Source organism: Vipera ursinii (assembly GCF_947247035.1).
Source record: "Vipera ursinii genome assembly, chromosome: 2".
NCBI classification, from domain to species: Eukaryota; Metazoa; Chordata; class Lepidosauria; order Squamata; family Viperidae; genus Vipera; species Vipera ursinii.
The window spans coordinates 25,295,961-25,321,135 of record NC_139513.1 but is presented as its reverse complement, the minus strand read 5'-3'; the positions used below and the strand labels follow the sequence as shown (position 1 = coordinate 25,321,135).

The 25,175-nt window shown below is 40.6% G+C and overlaps 1 protein-coding gene across 4 annotated transcripts in view; it reads right to left on the bottom strand.

Moving 5' to 3' along the window:
• LOC310636323 (pantothenate kinase 3) overlaps nt 1–21,973 on the bottom strand; it is a 143,500-nt gene extending 121,527 nt beyond the window's left edge. Inside the window, exons 1-7 of one of the 4 annotated variants that reach the window (XR_014491684.1) lie at nt 21,550–21,973; nt 15,252–15,604; nt 13,708–13,961; nt 12,892–13,068; nt 10,513–10,636; nt 8,200–8,325; nt 4,797–6,675 (exon numbers count right to left, since the gene is read on the bottom strand). Coding sequence is in view for 2 of the 4 variants with exons in the window: in XM_083356065.1 (XP_083212191.1) it covers nt 6,625–6,675; nt 8,200–8,325; nt 10,513–10,636; nt 12,892–13,068; nt 13,708–13,961; nt 15,252–15,604; nt 21,550–21,577 (1,113 nt within the window). In the remaining 2 variants the exon portion in view is untranslated. Of the gene's footprint in view, nt 1–4,055; nt 6,676–8,199; nt 8,326–10,512; nt 10,637–12,891; nt 13,069–13,707; nt 13,962–15,251; nt 15,605–21,549 lie in introns of those variants that run through there. The other 3 variants (XR_014491685.1, XM_083356065.1, XM_083356066.1) reach the window with 3 other exon arrangements.
• Between the last annotated feature and the right edge of the window lie 3,202 nt (nt 21,974–25,175).

Below are 25,175 nucleotides of genomic sequence, written 5' to 3'. Positions count from 1 at the left end.
TTCGCAACGTACATACAGTCAAGCTGTGGGAGGAGCTCGGCCTAAAGAAGTTAGTCCTATCAAGGCTGTGGTCCATGGGCTTCTGGAGAATATTCATGGCAACTAAATTCTTAACTTGGAATGTTAATGGACTGAATTCACCGCAGAAGAGGAAGAAAGTTTTTCAATATTTAAAGCAATTTAAGATAGACGTTATATGTTTGCAAGAAACGCATATTAGAGTTTTGGATCAAAAGTATTTATTGAACGCGAGACTGGGTACGCATTTTGTTGCCTCTGCAGAGAATAAGAAAAATGGAGTAGTTGTTTATGTTAAAAGTGCTCTAACAGCAGATTTAATTGAAGCAGATAAGCATGGAAGATATGTTATGATTGAGCTGCTGTTAGAAGGTAAAAAGATGCTTCTAGTTGGACTATATGCACCTAACCAACAACAAGCTGATTTTTTTAGCTTACTTCATACAAAGCTTACCCAGTTGGATTATAAATCTTTTATTTTTATGGGAGATTGGAATGGTGTTCTGGATGTACACTTGGATAAAGCTGGAGCTTTTAAGCGTGTTCCAAGCCACGCCAGATTGCCTAAAACTTTTTTTGAATTGAAGGATGATTTGGAATTGCGAGATATCTGGCGTGAGAGGCACCTGCAGGAGAAGGATTATACTTTTTACTCTGACAGACACCAATCTTTCTCAAGGATTGATTTTATTTTGTTGACTAATGACTTCTTTTTGAGAACTAAAAAAGTGAAGATATGTGCAAGAACTATTTCAGACCACAGTCCAGTTTGGTTGGAGATTGATAAGGAGAAAAGAGATAGGCGCTCGTGGCGCCTAAATGAGAACTTGTTTAGAGATCAGAAAAATGTGGAAGAATGTAAACAGCGGATGAAGGATTTTTTCGAGATTAATATGAATAAGGGTACCTCGATGGATATGGTTTGGGATGCTAGTAAGGCCTATATGAGAGGGGTGTTGATATATATGAATAATAGACGTAGACGTGTAATGGAAACTAGAAGGAAAGAACTGGAGAATGAAATAAAGGAAAAAGAAAGGGTTTTGATTTTGAATCCAGGGGACGTGAAGATTAAAGAGGCTATTAGGCTGTTAAGAGGACAATTTGATAAATTAATGGCAGACCAAGTGGCAACCAATCTGCGGTTTGCTAGGCATAATACTTTTTGCAACGCTAATAAACCAGGCAGATGGTTAGCCTATAGACTGAGGAAGAAACAAAGGGCCTCTAACATAGACAAGATTGAATATAAAGGAAGGGTTGTGTTTCAACAGAATCTGATTAAGGATGCTTTTGTGGATTTTTATTCGAAATTATATACCAAAGAGGAAATTGAGGTAAAAGACATTGATAAATATTTGGAGAATGCTAATATTCCGGTCCTTACGCAAGCACAAAGAGAGGGGATTAACCAACTGATCACAGAAGAAGAAATCCTTACAGCAATTAAGGATTTGAAGGTTGATAAGGCGCCCGGTACGGATGGCTTGTCTGCGGCCTTTTATAAAAATTTACAATTTGAGATGATAAAACCGTTAAAGGAACTGTTCCAGACAATCCAGAGGGGGGGAAAGGTGCCACCGTCTTGGAGAACAGCTTTTATCTCATTGATTCCGAAGGAAGATCAGGATGCTACTCAAGTTAAAAATTACAGACCGATTTCGCTTTTAAATACAGATTATAAGATATTTGCTAAGGTTTTGGCTAATAGACTGATGAGGGTTCTGCAACAGGTGATTCATGGGGATCAAACGGGGTTTATTAGTGGTAGGCAAATGAAAAATAATGTTAGACATATAGTTGATGTGTTAGAGTTTTTGGAAAGACACAACCAGATCTCTGCAGCGCTAATCTTTTTAGATGCTGAAAAGGCTTTTGATCAATTGAATTGGCAATTTCTGTTGAGAATGTTAGATAAAATGGATTTTGGGGAAAATTTCTTGCAGCCGATTAGGGCATTATATCAAAAGCAAACTGCCCGAATCATAGTTAACAATAGCTTGACGGCAGTATGTAATATTGAGAAGGGTACAAGGCAAGGATGTCCGTTATCGCCCTTGCTATTTGTATTAACTTTAGAGATATTATTGAACAAGATTCGGAATTCGGAAAAAATTAAGGGGATACAAGTTGGAGATCAAGATTATAGATTGAGAGCATTTGCAGATGATCTGGTTGTTACAGTGACCCAGCCAGAGAATTCTGTTGTGGACCTGATAGAGATAATAACACAATATGGGAAGGTTTCTGGATTTAAAGTAAATGTACAGAAAACTAAAATTTTGGCTAGAAACATGACAGTTTCACAGAAGGCCTTCTTGGAAGGATTAACTGGATTTGAGATTGTTAAAAGGGTTAAATATTTGGGGGTAATTTTGTCGCCCTCGAATACAAAGCTATATAAAAATAATTACGAAAAATTGTGGGGGAAAATTCAAAAAGAATTGGAGAGTTGGCAAAAATTGCAATTGACTTTGTTGGGACGGATTGCAGCAGTGAAAATGAATGTCCTGCCCAAATTTTTATTTTTATTTCAAATGATACCGATTCTTAAGAAAGATTCTAACTTGGAGGAATGGCAGCGTGGTATCAATAAATTTGTGTGGGCAGGGAAAAAGCCACGAGTTAAACTTAAGATTATGCAGGATATTCGTGAGAGAGGTGGCCTTAAATTGCCTAATTTCAAATTATATTATGAAGCTGCTGCATTAGTAGGAATAAGTGATTGGATTAACTTGACGCAATCGAGGTTATTAAATCTTGAGGGCCATGATTTGTTGTTTGGCTGGCATGCATATTTGTTGTATGATAAGAAGGTAGGTACCGTGTTTAGGACGCATATTCTAAGACAGGCATTGCTGAGAGTTTGGAAGAAGTATAGACATAAGCTAAGTTGTAAGATACCATTGTGGGCAATTCCAAAACACGCAATAGAAAATATACATGCTGGTTTCAAACACGATGAGACTACCTACAAGGAAATTTTAAGTTTAGAAAGGAATGTTTGGTGTTTGAAATCATATAGCTTCTTGCGAGAAGAGAAGGTTGTACAAACATGGTTTCAATATACTCAGCTACGGGCCAGGTGGAAAGAAGACCAGAAAATTGGATTTGCAACGATTGATGAAAATTTGATAAAGCAAATTAGACATCAGGGACCTGCACACATTAAACGGATATATCTTGCACTGATTGAGATTGATTCAGAAACAGAGCTTGTTAAGGACTGTATGATAAAATGGGCCCAAAATATCCAGGAAGTTATTACTATGGATATGTGGGAGAAGATTTGGGTGAGGAATGTGAAATTTACTCAAGCTCAAAACTTAAGAGAGAATTTTTATAAGATGTTTTATAGATGGCATTTAGATCCTAAAAAACTTGCAAGTATGTACCCGAATTATCAGCCTAAGTGTTGGAGGTGCGGGGCTGAAGATGCAACATATTTTCACATATGGTGGACATGTAAAAAGGTTAAGGCCTTTTGGATTAAAATCTGGTGGAATATACAGAAGATTTTTAAAAGAAGGATAAAGTTTTGTCCGCAATTTTTTTTGTTGGGAATAATTGTTGATGCTACAGTGGTGGACTCTAAGTTGATGCTGAATTTAATTACGGCAGCAAGACTTTTGATAGGACAATATTGGAAGAAAGAGGAGCTGCCGACCATAGAAGAATGGACTTTAAAGGTTTCCGACCTGGCAGAGATGGCGAAGATATCGGCTTATTTGAAAGATCACTCGCAAGAACGTTATATTATGGAATGGAGAAAGTGGATTGAGTTTATCCAGAATAAGTATAGGGTTAAGAAGTTTTATCTAGCATTTGAATAAGTCTTCTTTCGTGTTTTTTCTTTTCTTTTCCAATTTTCTTTTTTATATATATTTAATAATGTTAAGTTTTGTTTGTTCTTATACAAGTTAGAGGGTGATGGATTTTAGAATTTATGGTTGTTAGTATATGGTTGCTTATGATTGTTTTTATATATATATACCTTGTATTTAGCTCTGGGAAGTCCGGGGGGGGGAGGAGGGTGGGGGGGAGGTACGGGGAGGGAAGAGGGAGGGGGGAGCTGGGGAGGGGAGGGTCGGGGGGGATGGGGGTTTTTAATGGAAAATTGTATTGTAAAACTTTTCAATAAAAAGAAATAAAAACTGTCCCCTTAGCAGCCAGCGTGCTCTTATTTTGAGAGATTATGTTTATCAATCTATCCATACATCCCCTAAGGCCAGAGGTAGAATACGGTAATTACCAGAAAGAACTTTGGGACTAGAACTGAAAATAAAATGGGGAGGGGGGAGAGGAATGCAATATCATGGGCAAATTTTGTTTGAAAGGTGCCAATATTCAAAATCAGGAAAAGCTCAGTATGTCGCTGAAACCGTCAAAAGGAACCTTAAGGCACTCGTGTAACCGTTGGGACTATAAAGAGGCGCCACACTCGGAACCTCTGAAGGGAAGGAAAAAGAAATGTTGTCCCCGCTTACCAAAGATTGTCTTCTCTCCCCCCCAAAAAAGCTGAGTGCTCCTTTATCTTTTCAGGAAAAATCTCTGCTACTCCCAAACCAAGAAAGCTCTTACAATAGTGCTAAACGAGCTTGCTAACAGCGTGAATTCACATGAACGACGGCAGAATTTTGTAACATTGCAATGGCATTTTTGTAAAAGTGCTATTCTTATAAATGCAATTACATAATGCAAAAATATAGAAATTTGTCTAATATAAAAATTGCCAAATGCATTCATTCGTGGGGCTTATTCCAAATCTATGATGTTACCATGATGTAAATCTGTTGAACTAAAAAGCATTATTTGATATACTTTTAGTAGTGCCAAAAATGTCTCTTCACAACAGGAAAGGCAGACAATAACTGTTCACTTCTGTTGTTTCAAAACTCAAAATGAAAAACAGTAAAAAAATTTTACTTTCCTGGTATGAATTTGGAATTAATTGTTATACTTTGTGAAATAGGCTGGGGTTAAAATAATCAAGTATAATGTTTCTATAATATTTTTTTTTTACTGAAGTTGTATTTTCTGACTTCCTCAAACCAGTGAGATACATACAATCTCTGGATGTTGCCCTGTGCTATAAAGAGATAATTCATTTCAAAATTCTAAAAACAGAAAATATTTTTAGGTGATTGCTACATACTACAAACCAAGTACTAAGCATTGAAATATAATTATAGACAAATGAATTTTTTTAAAAAACACCTAAACTAACCAAAATTCCAAGAATGCTGGAGTTGTTTTCATATAGATATTGCTGTATGAAATATTCATGTGCCAAAATAGTATATCATCTTATCAAGTAAAATAAGCAGTACCTAAAGCTCAGGTGAATTCCAGCCAGGGGTAGATTCCCTTCTAGAAAATGTAATTCATGGATTGGGTAACTGCATATTCCTCCAGGATACAATAATTGCATCCTTGTGCATAGAAAGTTTCTTTTCTGAGATTATTCTTTTTTGCTGAGGTCTTATAGTAAGCTTTGTTGCAGCAGTCTATTACATACACCACTATTGTAAACTTTACAATTGGATCTGAAGTGGCATAAAGTAAGGAGTTTATCTCAAGGCCACACTGGAAGTTTACTTGGGTACAATGAACACTGGCACTGTTGACTCTGCAGTTCAACCTCTATAGCTGCCGTAATGGTTTAAGGACACAACCTAGTCCCAACTTAATATTCTTAGTCAATAGAGGTTCAATGAGATCAACTCACTTTCTTGGGAGTTGGGAAGTCACACCAAAGGCATCTTATTAGATCTGTCTTTCCAGCCTTTGCCACACCACTGCTGCTTTGATTTCAGTCATCCCTGCTGGCACTGTTTACAGAAGTAATTCTGAGATATATGGATATTTTTTTTACCGTCATCTTTCGAAACTGCTGAAAGTAATGTCTGGTTTATACCACTGGTTGTTATACACACGTACTTGATTGTTTTAATTCATTAAATCAATTGTACAAAACCACTGCTGATGTTTTTACGTTTAATGTTTGGAAACTTAACACCGATGCCTGAATAAGTATTTCAACATGCTGTAACTTGGTTGCATTGAAACACAATACCTTGCATCAAAGATCCTTTCTCCATGCACGGCTACAATCAGTTTTGGAGTTGACTGGAAATCTAAATGAACTCTGAGCACAAGGCCATGTTAAACCTTGTGCAATTACATGCAATCCAATTGCTTAAGAATAGTTTTGAGGCAAAACAGGATTGAAGGGTCTAGACAGTTAAGATTATGTCTTTGAGTTTAAAACATATGCTGAGTATTAAATGTCTATTACGGCATTCCCCAGCTTGATGCCCTTTATTTGTGTATCGCAACCAGCATACATAACCGCTATACTAGCTGAGAAATTAGAAGGGGTACCAAGTTGGAGAATGTGGATGACATGGATTAGAGATTCAACTCCGCTACTAAGTGCTTCTTATAGGAGCACCCAGATGTCAACAATGAGATAGTTTTAACCTTCAGTTAAAAGACATTTATAGAAAGATTGCAGCCCTTCCGCTCTTCCAGTTCGATGTCAAAACAATTATGTAATAATGCCAGAAAGGTAGAGAACAATTCAGTATTGTGGTGCTTTGAGCTTCAGCTGAAATTTGGCAATCCAAGGAGGGCACCAACGGCTCCAAAGTACCCCTGCATTTAAAAGAAGATTTTGCACAGTTCAGTTTTTGGTGACATATTACATTTGGTAATTCGGAAAAAATATACAGAAGCATGGGTCAAAATCTTTTTTTTCCCCTTGTACAAATAGTTTGGGACAGTTGTGACTTCTCTATCCTCTGCACATTATTTTTTTCTGTCAAAATTACAAATATTAAGTCTTAAAAATATCTTAATTAACCTGCCTGATTTAAAGAACTGTATGAGAGCACCAACAAACTTCCCTTTAGAACTCTTCTGTATAGTTCTATGGCTACTTTCATCTTTTTTTCCTATCAGAGATAATTTCTTAAGGAAAGAAATATAAAAAAATGCCCATGACTTCCTTGATGGGCCGATGGGCCATGCAAGGAATTCTGTCTGAAAACTGCTTTCCTGTCAATTCTGAATTCTTTCCAGCCTGTTTGGATATAGTTTAGAGACTATCATATGGTGACTGAGCTCAGCTTACTGCTAGCTTCTCTATCAGTTTAAGAAACTGCATATAAGACTACGTGCCAATCTAATCTGTGCGCACTATTTCACTATGTGATGTTGTGTTTTACAGGGCTTATAAGGTTGCATCCACTCCGTTTTCGTGTTGAAAGAAGTCACTAGAAGACAATCCCTGAGTCTTTTCTTTTCAACCTGTATTTTTTCAAGCCACTGAAACATTTGAATATAAGCCAATCACTTTGAACACTATTAAGGTTATCATTCGGGAAGTCCTTCAAAACCTGGCAGTGGCAACAGGGCCTCCAGGGAACTGGAGACATTCTTAGATGGTTCTGTGGTGGTGGTGGTGAATATTTTTAATCTGGGGTCTGTATATTTTAAAATGCTAGTAATATTATTATTTTTAATAATGATGTTTTATGTTTTTGGCATCTGTTTTTATGTATTTGTTGTGTTATTCGATTGTTACACATTGCCCAGAGTTGCTTTTTGAGAGAAGGGCGAGCATAAAAAGGTGATAAAGAAATAAATGGGTTTAACTATGACTGGGTTGCACCCAACAAGATTTTAAAGGGCATGATCCCCAAAAGCTAATATAGTACAGTGGTGAGGATTTTGGACTGGCACTTGGGAGATCCAGATCCTAGCCTCACTGGTTAACTTTGGATCAGTTACTTGGCTCAATTTCTCTTAAATGGCTGTTGTTGGTGTGTGTGTGTGTGTGTGTGTGTGTGTATGTAGGGGAGGGGGAACTGGAGGGTGTTAGACGTGAGCTCCTGAAGAAAAAATGGGAAATAAATCTATCAAATAAATAAATAGAGGTTCCCAAACATATTGCTAATAGAGAAGCTTACTAACGCTTTGGAACGAACCCTACTGTTCCAATTCAGAAGTGTCTTTCCCCCAATAATAGTAATGCGTACAATCCAGCATTTAAATTTGTCTCTGATAAAACACATCATTTATACATATATTTATATCAAGTCAAGAATAAAAGTAACTATAGAATGCTGAACATTGATATGTATGGAAAGATAAGTAAAGGATATGATTGACACATACCTCATGCTCAAGGAACAAAGCTTTCAGCTGGCCTTTGGACCAGTAATCCAGTGCATATGCCAAAAGCTTCATTGATAAAGTATTCACACGTAGAAAGTTACCAACAAAGACAACACGGTTTATTTTCTAAAGGGAAAAAAAGCAATAGATATTTCTATTCTTGATCATCATCAAAAGCAATTCAGGTTTTCTCTGTGAAGTGGGGAAAAAAATTAAACCACAATTTTCAGCAGCCATTCTCTCTGTATTTATCCCTAGATAAATGTGCATAGAAGCAGTCCCAGTACTTATATGTTACATTCAGTAGAATTATTTTACTTTACATACTAGAATTATGTACTGCCCTTTGTCAGGTGTTGTTCCAGGACAGCCTACATTTTATTTAACTGTACTAATTTATCAATGTATAAACATAAAAACCTATTTAAAGCACTATGCAGACCAGTCAACAACGAGTTGGACACAGACATTTTCTTATTTGAATAAAAGCAGTATTCTTCTTCTCAGAAGTCTTCTGATTCAGTTGAGAGAAATTGAGATTTCTGCCTATTCTCCATCTCCCTATAGTCCCAGACCAGATCCTACACTCTTCTAGAAGTGCTCCCAAATCTCCACAGTAGATCTGCAGTTATATAATGGGTTGCAGGGAAGCTGAACCATGTAAATCGTTTGGCACTTTAATATACTCTCTGACTAGAACTCTGCTTAGGGAATGCTGCTCTTGGTAAAAAAAATACAGTTTGGATTCAAGTTGAATCAGTATGAATATGACAAAAATTCTGCTTCCTACTTAAATTGTTCTAGAATTTGTCCAGAAAAAGAGATCTGATCATGTGGAATAGTATTTCCAGGCAAGTTTATCTGATATCCAATTTCATCCTTTCTTCACACAGCAAACATTTTAATTTGCTCAGGCCTCTGAGTAATGCATTGAGTCATTTTTAATTTGAAATTGTTTTATAAATATTAGCTGGATTTTATTAAATGTTAACTATATACCAAAAATGGAAGATCAAAGTACACTTTGGGCAATGGCGTCTGATGCTTTTCACATATCGCTATAATCTTAATTCTACATATATAAAAATATTGTGCACCATTCTTCAAATTCTTATGTATTAAGTGACATACAATTCAACCACTGTTTACAGTGAAGCAGTACTTAATGTCTTCATAGCCCTGTACAATGCTGCTTGATCCATATGCAACAAGGCAGCACTGTAAAGAAGCCGAAGACAGCAAGAAATATTTCCAATGAGCAACTAATTCCTTCTCCTATTGGACAGAATTGGTTATATTAAAGTTTTCTATGCATAAAGAACAGGCACAGCAATTCAGAAAGCAGCAAAGAAAGAAGTGTGTTCACTACACAAACTTCCTGAAGAAATGTACACTGGATAAAAAAATATTCACTTACATTACAGGACTTATATGGCTATCACATACAATGACTCTAGGTGGCTCGCAAGAATACACAAAACGTAGTTTAAAACGAAGGTGCCTTTCTCCCCAAGCACTAGACCAAACATCATAATTAATATATAGTTGAATGGACTATTGCAATAAGCTGTACAAGGGGCTGCCCTTGAAAACCACTGGGAAGCTACAACAGTCCAGGATGAGATGGAACAGGCAATGATGACATGTTAACATCACTGCTCTCCAAGATGCACAGGCTATCAATCAGCTTCTGAAGGTATTATCTGCATTATCACCTATAAAATCCTTAATGGCATAGGGACTGGCTGACTTAATGCCTTCTTTCCACTGGTGAGATCAGGCAGAATGGAGACATTCCTGGTTCTTGAATAAAAGTGTCATCTACCGGAACCCAGGAAGCATCCTTTTTCTTGATGCTGGACCTGCTCAAGGGAAGAGCATCCACACAGAGGTCTGGGCAGCTCCCATTTGGGTACCGTTCAGGAAGTCACTGAAAATTTGGCTTTCTTCAAGGCTATGGTAAGAGTTGCGGTTGATCTTCGTAGGACATTTTTGTTACAGAATGTTTGCCTTCTGGATTTTAGGGATTTTTTTTAAAAAAAATTGATTAAGCCACATATATCTATATGTAGCTTGATATTTTTTTTTTGATTAAGAGAGAGAGAGACACAGACAGACATGTAGGTTAGGATAAATTTAAGTGCTAATCAACTTTAGGATGGCTCTGGAGTATTTAAATTCAATGGAAAAAAGGAAAAATCTTGAATAGAAATTTTAATGAGAAAGAACTTGCTTGTCCTTAGCAAAAAAAATGTTCCAATTTATATTTAAGACAACACAGAGTTTCCACATCCTTCCCTTAACACTTTTTACCTCATTTACAGCACACATTCGTGCTATAGATCCAATGTTGTTGGTGATAGTAACCAAGGTTGCTTTAGCCAGGTCTTCTTTGCTGACAGACTCCCGTTTCTCTTTGTAGATCATATTCCCAAAGCTAGAAAAAAATTTACAATGTTGATGTTCATCAAAAGGTAGACAATAATATCTCTCCCAACCTGTGATAAGATGTACTTTTTTTTAATAAAAGCTGCTTATAAAGCTTGAAAGGACTCATGTCATGCTATAAGTAAGAAACAATCTTGGGACTTGAGGCTCAATAGAGTTAAGCAAGTTGGTGCACTGACAGAGATCATTATCTCTTTTGATGGATGGAAGCTTTTGCAAAAACCTGAAAAAACAGGTTAGGGACAGATTTTCAAGGAAAAAAAATACCTATGTGGTCACCAAGAGTTGGCACATAATCAATTAATTAGACAACAGAAAGCACCTGTGTACTTATAAAAATAAACTTGCAAAACTCCCAATTAGAACTGATACTGATCTATATTCTTCCAGTTACAACTATGTACCTGTAGAAATGATTTGTCGTTTGGGAGATCAAGAATATTGTCAGAATGACAATATCTAAGTCAAGCCTATCAAAAGATGGTAGGATGGGAAAGGCTGGACACATCCCAGAGTCATTAAATGCTTCATAGTATTTAGATAAAAGTAGCAGACTTTATTTTGTGCCCAGACTTTCAAATCACCTTTACTGATGAATCAGTTTAATGTTCTATACCTAGTTTTGTTTTTTTCCTCTGGAAGTAGCAAGAAATTGAACGACAGTGAATGAACGCAGGCATTCTTGATTTTTAGAGAAAGAACAACTGAGTGCAGTCAAATATATATTTTAGACTTAACTATTCTGTTAACTATTCTGGAGAAGAAGAAAAATGTTAGCAGGAAGAGCTATTGAATCTTCTGAAATCAAAAATTTGTGTGCTTTGGAAATTGTGAAAGGCATGTTCATCAGGCAGTACTGAAGCTTAAGTGGTAGAAACATAAGGAGGAAATAGTTCTTTGAGTTTAATTCTTCAGGATCAGATTAATTGCATCCTTGGGCACTGAAGCAATTAACTGATAATCTGGCAAAATGTCTTCCAACTATATGATTCTTTTATTTACTGCCATCTACCTATCACTGTTATCTAAAAAAACCCCCACCTAATACAGTATAAATATGCTAATTTTGTACTTTTTTTGTCAAGGAAAAAATAGATTTACAAAGTAGACATTAGGAATGGAAACCAATCATAACTGTCAATGGAAAAGAACAAGAAGTTATTCTGAGTAACAAAGCCTTAGTTTGTTAAGCACCAAAACTATAAATCAATCTTCTGTTGTTTTCTAAGCAAACACAACTGAAAACCTCTTCAATCATATTATTATGGCTATGATTACAAAGGTATTACAAGACACCAAGACATATATATTTTATTGTTTACCAGACATTATTCTATGGACTCTTCAACTGAAGTGCATACTTGAATTAATTTCAGTGGGCAAGGTTTAATGACAGAAGACAGTTTACAAGACTTTTGGCAACAATTGGTTCTAGGCAGTTAATTAGAATTTTAATCAGATAACTATGGGGTATGATTTGATATGTGCCATCAAGTTCTTTTTCACCTAACCAATAGACAAGATTTTCTCCCTGATCGGCTCATAACCTGTTACAAGTCTCCCAATGGTGCATTCTTCATCACTGTAATCACTTTTCCACCTTAAAAGTTGGAAGGGACATGCAAGGTCTTCTAGTCCAATCCCTTGCTCATGCAGGAGATCCTACACAATTCTGGAAAAATAGCAGTCCCACCTCTTTTTAAAAGCCTCTAGTGATGGAGAACTCACAACTTCTGGAGGCAAGCTTTTCCACTGATTGATTGTGCTGTCAGGAAACCTCTCCACAGTTCTAGGATGGATCACTCCTTAATAATTTTCCATACGTCATTTCTTGTGTTGCCTTTAGGTGCTTTGGAGAATAGGCTGACCACCTCTTCTTGCTACTAAACAACCTTGCTACTGATTGTCCTTTTCTTCTCTTTCCTTCCCCCTTTCCCAGCATTAGTGTTTTTCTCAAAAATTATGGGGCGCGAGGAAGTAAATTTCACCTAAATGTCTTATCCAGATTTGCTCTATAATTTTTTATTAAGGGAAAATATTAGAAGATAATATATAATCTAATGGGTGGAGAGTATTATTAAAACTAGTCTTTCCATACCCCCAACATACTTTCCATTTCAAAAATGTGATAGTGTTCTATATTTCTTAGATATTTATAGATTAATAATATAATGTAATATAATGGATATATTATTAATACATCACATCCGGAATTCATGATCTGTGTTACTTTGCAATGCCTACCTAGATGCCACCGCCCATCCTGGTAAGCCAAACCGTTCGTAGTCTCCCCCATAAATATCCCGGACTAGCTTGTCAGCTTGCGTGCTGTTGCCTTTGGATGCCATTTCTAGAGCTTCTTCAAAACTTTCACATCCAGTCAGTAAACTGCACAAACCAAGAAAGGTCCCACCACCTAGACTGAACATGAAATATTTGTAAAATTACACCTCTTAACTAATGCAATGATGATCATGTCTTACCTATTTAAAATTAGGAAAGAGATATAATATGATCAACTGAGAACTGAGGAAAGCATTTGTAAAGATATAAAACAGGAAGTGTATTTAATGAACCAACATATAATAAATACTTCAATTTCTGTTACAGTCTGCCCCTGCACATGGTACTTTGTGAACATTATTCTGAATGCAACTGTTCCAGTTGAGATGTCTATCTGGAAACCAATTCACTGTAAGTCTTTTAAGATCCTTATCTACGCTTGACTAAAGGTAATCAACTCACACCACAAATAAATTACTATGACCAAAGTACTAATCATCAGCAATTGGGACTTTCTTAATCTTGATGGCTTTCCTTTGTTTTTTTTAAACCTATTATGATTTAAAAATCATTTATCTAATAGTTATCAGGCCATAATGTTCTCAAAAATAAAACTGAGATGGCCATTCAGTATATTTCATACATACATAAACATAAAAACTCATGCTGTAAAATCAAGATATTTTGAAAAAGGCATAGTTCTGAACTGACATATTATCTGAAAGATGGTTGAGAAAGCACAATATTATAAAAGTTGGCATGCATTTGTGTGTGTACCTTGTTCCAGTCACTCTCTTGTAGTTGTCTTTGGAATGAACTGCTAAAATACTGACTCCTGAGCCAATGTTTACAACCAGCAAAGGGTATGGATCATCTAAGTTAAAAGGCATCTTTTGGCATCTTTCGGGTTCTGATGCGTTTTCAAAATAGTAGCATTCTGCCTGGCCATTAAAACTGACAGAATCTATATATAACAAGCCTTTGACGAGACAATCAAGTTCATCCAATTTGTGCAGCTGAAGGTCTCCAATCTCCAAAAAAGAAGAGAAATATTGATTAGCATAACACGTTCCTGAACAAAAAGTAAGATGCTACAGGCATTTGATCTTTCATTCTAGACCATCTTTCTAGCATTGTTGTAAAATTTGATGGAGCTATAGCTATACTGGAAGCTACAATTCAGGAGCCAGTTTGGGCTAGCGTTTAAGGTGCTGGCCTAAAAACTAGGCAACTATAAATTCTAGTCCCGCCTTAGGCATGAAAGACAACTGAGGAACTTTGGGCCAACTTTGTTGTGGAGAAAATAGGTAGGAGGAAGGAGTATTGCTTATGTTCATTGCCTTGAGGTATTTATACAAATAGTAAAGACAGGATGAAACTATATTTTTTTAAATTTTTGGACAGCCTGATTGATAGATTTGATATATTGATATATTAGAGAGCCCCACAGTTTCATTTCCATTGTATCAGTAATACTATCCTGACCACACCTTACCCTTTTACAAAATTGTTAGAATAATTTTTTAAAAAAAATATTTTAGATTGCTGAAGCTGATTGAAAGTGTTATATTACAACCTACTGGAGCTCATGACAATTGGTAAGATATATCAGATAAATATATCAGTTCATATGCCCAGCAATTATCTAAATTTGTCTGATTGCCTTCCTTCTTTGCACGTAATAATTGGAATTGCTGGCTGCTAAACAAAGAAAATGACAAAAGGGTTGTGAACAGGGCAAGGCCCAATATACCCACATACTACAAATCCCATCTATGTCATGATATCTTTTTTTTTTGCTGTAAGACTTAAAAGAACAATCAGGAGAAATCTTGTGCAGCAATTTTGTGCAGGATTGCAAAGTAAACAAGGAGTTAGAAGTTATTCCTCCCTACATACAATTAGTACCATGCAGACAGTGATACTTCAGCAGTCAAATTCCAAAGTACAAATCCAGAGATCTCTTTGCCCTTATCAGATTCTTGTCTTATGAAAAAGAGACAATTGCCCTGGTGGCACAGTGGTTAAAGGGCAGTATTGCAGGGAAACTCTGTCTGGAAACTAGTCTGGAATTCGATCCTGACAGAGCTCAAGGTTCACTCAACTTTCTATCCTTCCGGAGGTAAAATTGAGGACCCAGATTGTTGGGAGCAATACGCAAATAATGATGACATTGAAACCACCTAGAGTGCTGTAAAGCGCTATGGGACGGTATATAAGCCTAAATGCTAATTGCCACACAGGTTGAATTTATCGCCACAATCAGTATATATATATATATTCTGTCAATCGGAATGAGAACTTGCAACTAAACTACCTACTGTGCGAAAATCTTCTTCAAATTTATAAGCACCACCACCAGTGGCACAAAGCACCGTATGTAGCGTGGAAAAGTTTTTATTTCTTCCCATTTGAATAAAAGTAGGCAAGTCATGCGTTGGGAATCTGATAAAGTGCAAATTTCCCTTTCGTCCAAAGAGTGTCAAGTCTTTAAGTTCAAGGTGGACATCTCGAATACCAGTGGACCCATAGGCCACATTTGATGTTAAATATTTGCGAATACTCTTCAGACTTTCAACCTCTTCCTGCTCTTCTTCTGCAGTAATATCTATAGGTTCAAAATATGCAAGTTTCACTAGCGTTCCACCAATATCCATTCCAAACCATGGAAAAGCTGTGGAGAGAGAGGGAGAGAGAAAGCTTTATTGTTAGAAATACCAAAATATCATTTTATTTGCGAGGCTTCTTTATTTTGTTAAACAATTAATCGTTTGGTGTTATTAAAAGCTCTCATAAGAGCAGAGGACAAGTTCATTTCTATGTGTTTCCACTGATTCCATATATCAGGGGTGTCAAACTCAATTTCATTGAGGGCTGCATCAGCATTGCGGTTGCCCTCAGGGGGCCGGGGGGGCGTGGTCTACTGGATGGGCGTGGCCAGCTCTACATCCATCAAGGGTGCCTATGGGGGCCTGGGCAGGAGTGGGACAGATCTGAGGGTCTCTGGCAGGAGGAGGGTCTCTGGGCCAGGGCCAAGGCAGTGGGGGCTGTTCCCTCACTGTTTCCAGGATGGCTTTGTGGGCCGCATGAAACCACTTCACGGGCCGGATCTGGCCCCCGGGCCTTGTGTTTGACATGTCTGCCATATATAATGATTTTGTTACACAATACATAATATGTGACAGCTTTGTTTAAATTCTATTATCTCCAATAGTATGTTCAAGTCTGCAGATGTAAATTTGTGTATATTTACATAAGCATACTTGAACATACTAAAAACAAAAGCACTTCTGAGTGCTTCATTGTGTTTTCAAAAACAGCTATTTAAATTACTCAAGCCTCAGTGAGTTGAAGCCAGGGTCAGCCACAATACTCTCAGAACAGTTTAAGCGCTTGAAAACATTAGATGAAAATGTTTGGGTACAGATTTGATATCGTTTTAAAATAGCACTTTGCAACAGGATGATTCATTTGAAGAAACAGTAAAACAGGGATTCCCAAATTGTAAAATGTAACCTCTCCTGAGGAAGTGAAAACAGAGTCAAAGGGAGATGTAAAGCATCTTTTAGTTGCATATTGTTACAACAACTTCACCCTTCTCTAGTTCATTTATGTTTAGTTTAGTGCAGACATGTCAAACACAAGCCCTGCGGGCCACATCCGGCCCGCGAAGTGGTTTTAGGTGGCCCGCAAAGCCATCCTGGAAAAAGTGAGGGAACTGCCCCCCCCGCTGCCTTGGCCCCGGCCCAGGCTAGCCGGGAGACAATGTACAATTTTGTGGTGGCCATCTATGCTGAAATGCATTCAGTCTTAGTCCACAAGGCCGTCTGGAAACAGTGAGGGACCAGCCCCTGACGTGTCAGTCCCACCCCTGGGCACGCACTGGGGAGGTATCGCCCTTTGTGAGGAATGAAGAAATGCACCATCGCCTGGAAGTGGCCAGCACATGGATGGCCCTGCCTACTTCGGACAGGCTAGGGGCTGGGCAGCGTTGCACTTCTCTTCAGATTCATGCCACCCAGCTCAGCCTCTCGGCGCTGTGAGGAGCACCCCGCTGCCTGCCAAAACCAGGTAGGCTGGGGGCTGGGCAACATTGTGCAGGTAACATCTCATGCTGCTCATGGCATCCCCTCCCCCAGAGCCTACAAACTGGATATGTGAAGTAGGTGAGGGCCATGTGTTGGCCACTTCCAGGCGATGGTGCATTTCTTCATTCCTCACGAAGGATGACACTTCCCCAGCTCCGTTTCTTGCCTGTTTTTCTCCCTCCCTCATCTCAAATGTTTTCCCACCACAGGAAGGAAGGAAGGAAGGAAGGAAGGAAGGAAGGAAGGAAGGAAGGAAGGAAGGAAGGAAGGGTCTGAGGGAAGCCCTACCTTAGTCTTGCACTGCTACCCTTTCACCACCCCCTTGCCCCCTCCTTCTGGCCTATCCTAGGGGGTCTCCCATCCTATTACTAAGGAAGCTTTGGATATAAAGCCAGGTCTCCTCAAATGGAGAGGGAGTGGGCCTCCTTGTTGACTTTGCCCTCATACCCATCATGACCAACCTGGCTAAGGAGAGCAAGCACAGCAGCAGCAGCCCTGAGGAGGTAAGTGCAGCTGGGCGCTCCCTTGGGGAGGTGGGGCTGGGTTTAGTGCCGTGGGTGCTTGAGGGCTGGGCTGGGCATTTGACCTTCGTGCCACCATCCAGCCGCCCATCCCCCCCCCACATGGTGAGGCTCCTCCAGTGGACCATGCCTTGCCACTTGCCTCGGTCCCATCTCCTTCTGCTAGAGACCCTCAGATCTGTTCCACTCCTGCCCAGGCCCTCATAGGCACCCTTGACCCGAATGATGTAGAGCTGGCCATGCCCATCGAGTAGGCCAGGGCTTTTCAACCAGTGGTACGGGTACCACCTGTGGTACATTGGCACCTGGCAGGTGGTACACGACCATCCTAGAACAGGGCTTTTCAACCTTTTCACCCATTGTACCACTTTTAGGACATAGCAACATCCGAGTACCACCAGTTGCCTAGCAAGGTGTCAAAAAAATTGATGACAAAAAAGGGGAAAAAAGTGATGAAGTACAGGTAGTCCTCGACTTACAACGGTTTGCTTACTGACTGTTCAAAGTTACAATGGCACTGAAAAAAGTGCCCCCGGCGGCACTCTTCCTCCTGTCTGAGGTTTTCATTGTTGTGAGCATTTCTGTTGAGGATTGGCAGTGGGGGTGGGGTGGGTGTTTGGTTTTTATCCCCCCCCCCCGCTGGGTGGTTGCAGCAGGTTTGGTCACTTTACATGACCCTGGGACACTGTGACCGTCATAAATAGGAATCAGTTGCCAAGCATCTGAATGTAAATCACAAGACCCTGGATATGCTTTAACATTCCAGCTGATTGGCACTTCTTCTGGGCTCAGAAGTACCAGGATCAACGCCAAGCTCCAGCTGGAGCCTGGCGCTGATCCTGGCACTTTCACTGAGCCCTGGCAGCCCCAAAGAAGCACCAATCCTGGTACTTCTGCTGAGCCCTGGCAGCCCTGCAGCTCCAGCCATCTCTCGCTCAGGCTTGTGCGGTGCTGCCACTGGTTCAGCTCATTCCCCTCCCCCGCTACCACTTTTCTAGGATGGTCGCGTATCACCTGCCAATGTACCACAGGTGGTACCCATACCACTGGTTGAAAAGCCCTGTCCTAGAAAAGTGGTAGTGGGGGAGGGGAATGAGCTGAACTGGTGGCAGCACCGCACAAGCCTGAGCGAGAGATGGCTGGAGCTGCAAGGCTGCCAGGGCTCAGCGGAAGCGCCAGGATCAGCGCCAGGCTCCAGCTGGAGCTCGACGCTGAACCTGGCACTTCTGGAATGTTGCAGCATCTCCAGGGTCTTGTGGTTTACATTCAGATGCTTGGCAACTGATTCCTATTTATGACAGTCACAGTGTCCCAGGGTCATGTGAAGTGACCAAAACCTGCTGCAACCACCCAGCATATGGGGGGAATAAAAACCAAACACCCCCCCACCCCACCCCTGCTGCCAATCCTCAACAGAATTGGTCACAACAATGAAAACCTTGGACAGGAGGAAGAGCACCGCCGGGCGGGCAGGCAGGTGTCTTGCTCGGCTGCGTCCTGGGGGGCACTTTTTTCAGTGTCATTTTAACTTCGAGCAGTCACTAAATGAACTGTTGTAAGTCGTGGACTACCTGTACTTCATCAGTTTTTTCTTTTGGGGGGCACCACGTTATTGACACCTTGCTAGGCGACTGGTGGTACTCCGATGTTGCCATATCCTAAAAGTGGTACAATGGGTGAAAAGGTTGAAAAGCCCTGCAGTAGGCCACATGCAGTCCAGCCATGCTCACCCAGTAGGCTGCGGCCACCCTGGCCACACCCACTCCCCCCCCCCCCCGTAACTGCAATGCTGATGTGGCCCTCAATGAAATTGAGTTTGACACCCCTGGTTTAGTGCATTAATTTTTAGGGGAGGAGTGGAATTCCTGCTTTAAAGCTTTTTACATGCTTCATAAATTATAATCAAGATGTTACAATTCATGCTTGAAGCAAATATTGGAACATAAGTCACCCGTTTATAACTTTTTATTATTCTGCAATAAAGTTAAATGAGCTACAAAAACGTAGAACATTCTTTCTGCCAACAAAGCAGTAATAATTTTCAGCCTTAAAAAAATGAGCAACCACATATTTGAAGTTAGATTTTATGAATTTGTTGGGAAACATTAGTTTGAATGATTCTAAATGTGATTATAGAAGCAAGTTAGCTCTTTTAGTTTCAGAAAACTTTCTTTAGGTACATTTTCATTTGAAGGTCTTAAATCTTCCACAGTAGCTTTCTATTTTTATGGAAGCAGAATTTTCATTAACACAATTTCAGAGAGACATTATTTCTTTCACAGTCCTGCATTTGAAAGGGTCTGTCCCAATTTTAATCATTAGGAAGGGAAAGCAGTAACCTTGAAGGAGGCCATTAACATTTTGTTCCCAGACCTCAGATAGAGATGACACTGTATAACCAAGGAGTACTATTTCACAATATGCTGAGGTATATTTTAATACAAAAGCTGTCTTGTTAAAACATCTTACTAGCAGATTATGGACGTACAGCAGTTTTTCAATCATCTTGTACACATTGTTCCAACAAATCAGAAAGTATTTTATCCATGCAAATATGACAAGAATATACTGTACTGCATCCCAAACTGAAGAATACAATTACATATATATATAAAATCTTCTACAAATGTTAAAGTGTTAAAATTATTTATTTCCCTTTTTTGGTAGTTTCCATCTATAGAAATAAATACTAGCATATTTTCAAATTTAAAAATAATGTTTAGGGATAGGGCATATTCTTATTAAGTTACCAAATGCAATACTTTTCGTTCATCTTAAGCAGTCTGGTATAAATATTTTCATGCCAAGACAAACAGCAAGAGACATGTCGCTTTTACAGGTGTTATGAAAAGGCAAAGTTTTATTTAGGAAATTGTATTTCCCCCTTGATCATCACTGCAATTCTGGCATTGAGTGCTGTATACTGTGGGGCAGTATATAAGCCTAAATGCTTTTGCTATTGTAAACATTTGTAACATATATAATCATGTTTTTGTTTTTCCTACAGATTAATATGGATAGTCTTTTGAATTCGCCCCCCGACCTTCGTTCGTTTCGCCGGGACCTAAAAACCTGGCTTTTTGAGTTAGCTGGCCTGGACTGAGGGGTTTTAAGGTTTTAAATTCTAATTTTAAATTTGGGGGCTATTGATGTAATTTTATTTTAATTTTTATATTGTATTGTTTTAATTTTGCCCTGTAAACCGCCCTGAGGCCTTAGGGGAGGGGGAAGGGCGGTATAGAAATTGAATTAAATAAATAAATAAATAAATCCCCCTCCCATCAGGAATTTAGTTTCCTACATCCAGGCAACCAGTCCAAAGAAAATACCGATTTTTCTCGAAATCGGAGGATTGGAGGACACAGCTTACTTATGCTTTGACTGTAAAAACATTTTTTTTTCCTCGGGACTCAATTAAAACAGAAATCAGTGGGACTTAACGTTCATGAAGGCAAATATGCACTTGGTGCCCTTTTGCTGAACTATTAGCAAATGCCTATTTGATTTGATTTGTGCTTAGATTGTAAGCCGCCCTGAGTCTTCGGAGAAGGGCGGGATATAAATGGGATTTAAATAAATAAATAAATAAATAAATAAATAAATAAATAAATAAATAAATAAATAATATCTACACACACACACACACACACACACACACACACACACACACACACACACACAGACAGACAATCCAGTCATTCCTAACACAAATACAAGCAAGAAACCCTATACCAGGGGTCGGCAAACTCGGCTCTTTTATGACTCGTGGACTTCAACTCCCAGAATTCCTGAGCCAGCTATGCTGGCTCAGGAATTCTGGGAGTTGAAGTCCAACGAGTCATAAAAGAGCCGAGATTGCCGACCCCCTGCGCCTATACAGAAGCTACCTGGAAACATCCAACATTTACTATACAGTACAGGTACCCATTTCAATTTTCAAAGCAAAAGGCAAAGAAAGAAAGAAAGAAAGGCAAAGGCAAAGGCAAGGCGCCTCCAACAGAGGATCTTACATGGTTTTTTGGCATCTTTGATCTTCATATCTCCGCAGTTGCCTTTGCCTGGGCAACTTCGCTCGGGCGCAGGCTTTCGCGCCTCGATGTTACTCGAGGAGGAGGAGGAGGAGGAGGAGGAGGAAGAGGAGAGAGGCTCCGGGCTAAAGTTGCGGGCGCGCCGGTTTCGCTGCTTGGGGTTTCGGCGCGTGCCGGCAGGCGGCTGAGATGGCACGCGCGCGCGCGCACGCCGGCCTGACAGCAACGGCTCAAAGGAGAAGCGCTGGGAGCGGAGGGAGGAGATGGCGGCGGCGGCGGCGGCAGCCCAGGGCTGGGTAGAGGCCGGCGGTAGCCGTTGGCGCAACCCCTTCCTCCGAGAAGCGAGCGCTTCAGTCGCGCCGTCCCTCTGGAGCCGAGCGGGAAAGGCGGCCGGATCCCCAACGAAGCCGGCCCCACCCACACACGGCCCCGCCCGCCCTCCCTCCCTCCCAATCCTCCCCTGAGGGCCGCCTGGCTCACATCGATGGCGACGGGAAAGGCCTCCGGCTGAGTAAAGCCGCGGCTCCGAGTCACCCCCGGCCGACGTCTGCCGCTGGGATGCCGCAACGCCACCTCCCTGCTCCCTCCTCCTCCTCCTCCTCCGCCCCAGGCAGCCGGGCGCGAGGGCCGATGGGAAGTGAGCGCGGCTTTGTCGGCCGCTCCTACAACTCCCAGAGTGCACTGAGCGATTCCATCCCCTTTTCGCCCCCCCCCCCAGCGTTCGGCCGGCCAGAAGCATGCCGGGAAGCGTAGTGTAACGACGGTCCAAAGCAGGGGGTCTTCAAACTCGGCCCTTTTATGACTCGTGGACTTCAACTCCCAGAATTCCTCAGCCAGTGTGCCTGGCTGAGGAATTCTGGGAGTTAAAGTCCACAAGTCATAAAAGGGCCAAGTTTGAAGACCCCTGGCATATAGTGTCCTTCTGGGGAGGAACGAAGAGGCTGCTGTGCCCAGATCCTCCTAGCTTACACTGGGAAAGCTCTTAAATGCATGAAAAAGGGCTAAAAGGATCTAGAAGTTAAGACTCTTGCGCAAAGCATGGCTGGAAAATTCGACCGCGACTTGGAAGTGTTTTTGTCAAGCCGAATTTCTATTCAGCCCAGGGGAAATTGTGTAAAACTTTTAAGAACCAGCACGAGGACAGAATGACACATAATTTCAAAGAGGTAGCTAAGTTGCATAAGGCTACTGAGGGAAAGCTACTATAAAAGGCAATTGTTGCATCATCTCACATAGACAGGAAAAGCACACCAATTGGAGGGATGCTTAAATTAGTAGAACAAATTAATAACTGCAAATTGCAGAAGTTGAATATTTGAACTATTTTGTCGCTTTGCTTGCAATTATTTTATTTATTTTATTAAATTTCTATACCACCCTTCTCCCAAAGGACTCAGGGCGGTGTACAGGGCAATAAAATGCAACATACAAAAGTTTAAAAGAAAATTAAATTAATTAGCCCTAACAATAAATAATTAAAATAAACCCAAACCCTTACGCTTCAATGGCGGACGTGCTGGCGGACGTGCTGGGCTGAGCTCTGCAAGCTCCAGTAGCTAGGCGCCCCCAGGAGCCCCTCAGGGGTGCCTTTGTGCCCTCTGTGTTGGGGGGGTAGCTAAATTCCGCTTGACAAAAACACTTCCAAGTCGCGGTCGAATTTTCCAGCCATGCTTTGCGCAAGAGTCTAACTTCTAGATTGGGAGCACACTGGACGGAGGGAAGTTGACGCCGGCAGCAGGTGCTGCCGTAGGTAATCTGGACTCATGCCATGTAGGGCTTTATATGTCATCACCAGCACCTTGAATCTCACCCGGAGGGCAACTGGAAGCCAATGCAGCTCGCGGAGGAGAGGTGTTACATGGGAGTATCGGGAAACCCCCATCACAACTCGCACGGCCGCATTCTGCACCAGTTGAAGCCTCCGAGTGGTCCTCAAGGGCAGCCCCATGTAGAGAGCATTGCAGTAGTCTATCCGAGAGGTCACGAGCGCATGAGTGACTGTACGCAGGGCATCCCTGTCCAGATTGGGCCGCAACTGGCGCACCAGGCAAACCTGGGCAAAAGCCCCCCTGGCCACAGCTCCTACATGGTCTTCCAAACTGAGCTGTGAGTCAATTAGTCAATTGAAGCATGTATTTTTGGTCCAACTATCAAGATAATAGAATAACAGTTGGAAGGGTGGAATGTCTTATCCAATCCCCTGCTTAAGCAGGAGATCCTATACCCTTTCAGGTAAATAGCTGTCCAATCTCTTAAAAATCTCCAGCATCCATAACTTCTGAAGGCAAAATGTATGCGATTTACATTTTGTTGCAATGTCCTTTCTAGATTTCTTCAAAATTTATATATCTTAAATCACCTCAAAAATGTTTTGACCTTCCCCTGTTCTGCTATTTTAATAGTGGCCTTCCATCAGCCTCCATGTTCTGCATCAGCTTGCATCACTGGGAGATTGAGCATCAAAGTTCTCTGATCTGTTTGTTCCACAAAGATTTTTATTGCTGCACTTGAACATGCAGGTCTTTGACCTTTGCAGATTGTGAAACATTTCTGAATATACAGTATATATATATATATAGAATCTGCTTCAAACATCACATACCATGATCAGTTGAGCAATGAATCTCTTAGTTAACAGCCTTTGCTTTCCTATTAGCTCGCCAACTGTAGTACTTTGATGCGATTTGGGGAGTGTCTAATCATTATTTTATGGACTCCATATTCTGTTACTTATTTTGAAAGACAACCACTGCATTTCATTTTCCATCTGTCTGAAAATATCCTGAAAATCTACTTTAGAATATTGGAATTGGAATGAAGACACTTAAGCATTTTCAAACTTCTCAACAACTTTTGATACAATTGACCATGGCATCTTATTTAAGTGGCCATGGGGTGTTTTACTGGTTCCATTCCTTTCTGTGGAGCTATTCCCCAAAAGTAGTTCTGGACAATACTGTCCCTGCATTATTAAGCTGCAGATCCATAGGATCTAATCCCATCTTATTTAGTATCTATAGATGTAGAAAAGCAGGTCAGCAGATAAAATCGCTAATAGATTCAAACCAAATATTTAAGATGGGCAGATTGTCCCTACAATAACAGTCCTAAATACTGACTACCTGCTTATAGAACTCTTAACTGGTGCTGGATATCAATATCTGAGAGACTACAAAATGGCCAGTACTGGGTGAAGCAACCTCAACTGCTATGGCTGTACCTTGCAAGAGGCTGTACAGGCATTAATGCAGGGGTGTCAAATTCAATTTCATTGAGGGCCACATCAGCATTGCGGTTGTCCTCAGGGGACCATGGCCAGGGTGGGCGTGGCCTGCTGGGTGGGCGTGGCCAGCTCTACATCGTTGGCATCAAGGGTGCCTATGGGGGCCTGGGCAGGAGTGGGACAGATCTGAGGGTCTCTGGCAGAAGGAGGGTCTCTGGGCCAGGGCCAAGGCAGTGGCGGCCATTCTCTCACTGTTTCCAGGATGGCTTCGCGGGCCACATGAAACTGCTTCGCAGGCTGGATCCGGCCCCCGGGCCTTGTGTTTGACATGTCTGCATTAATGGGTCTTCTGCACAGCAGCACCAGACCTTTTGAAAGATGGCCC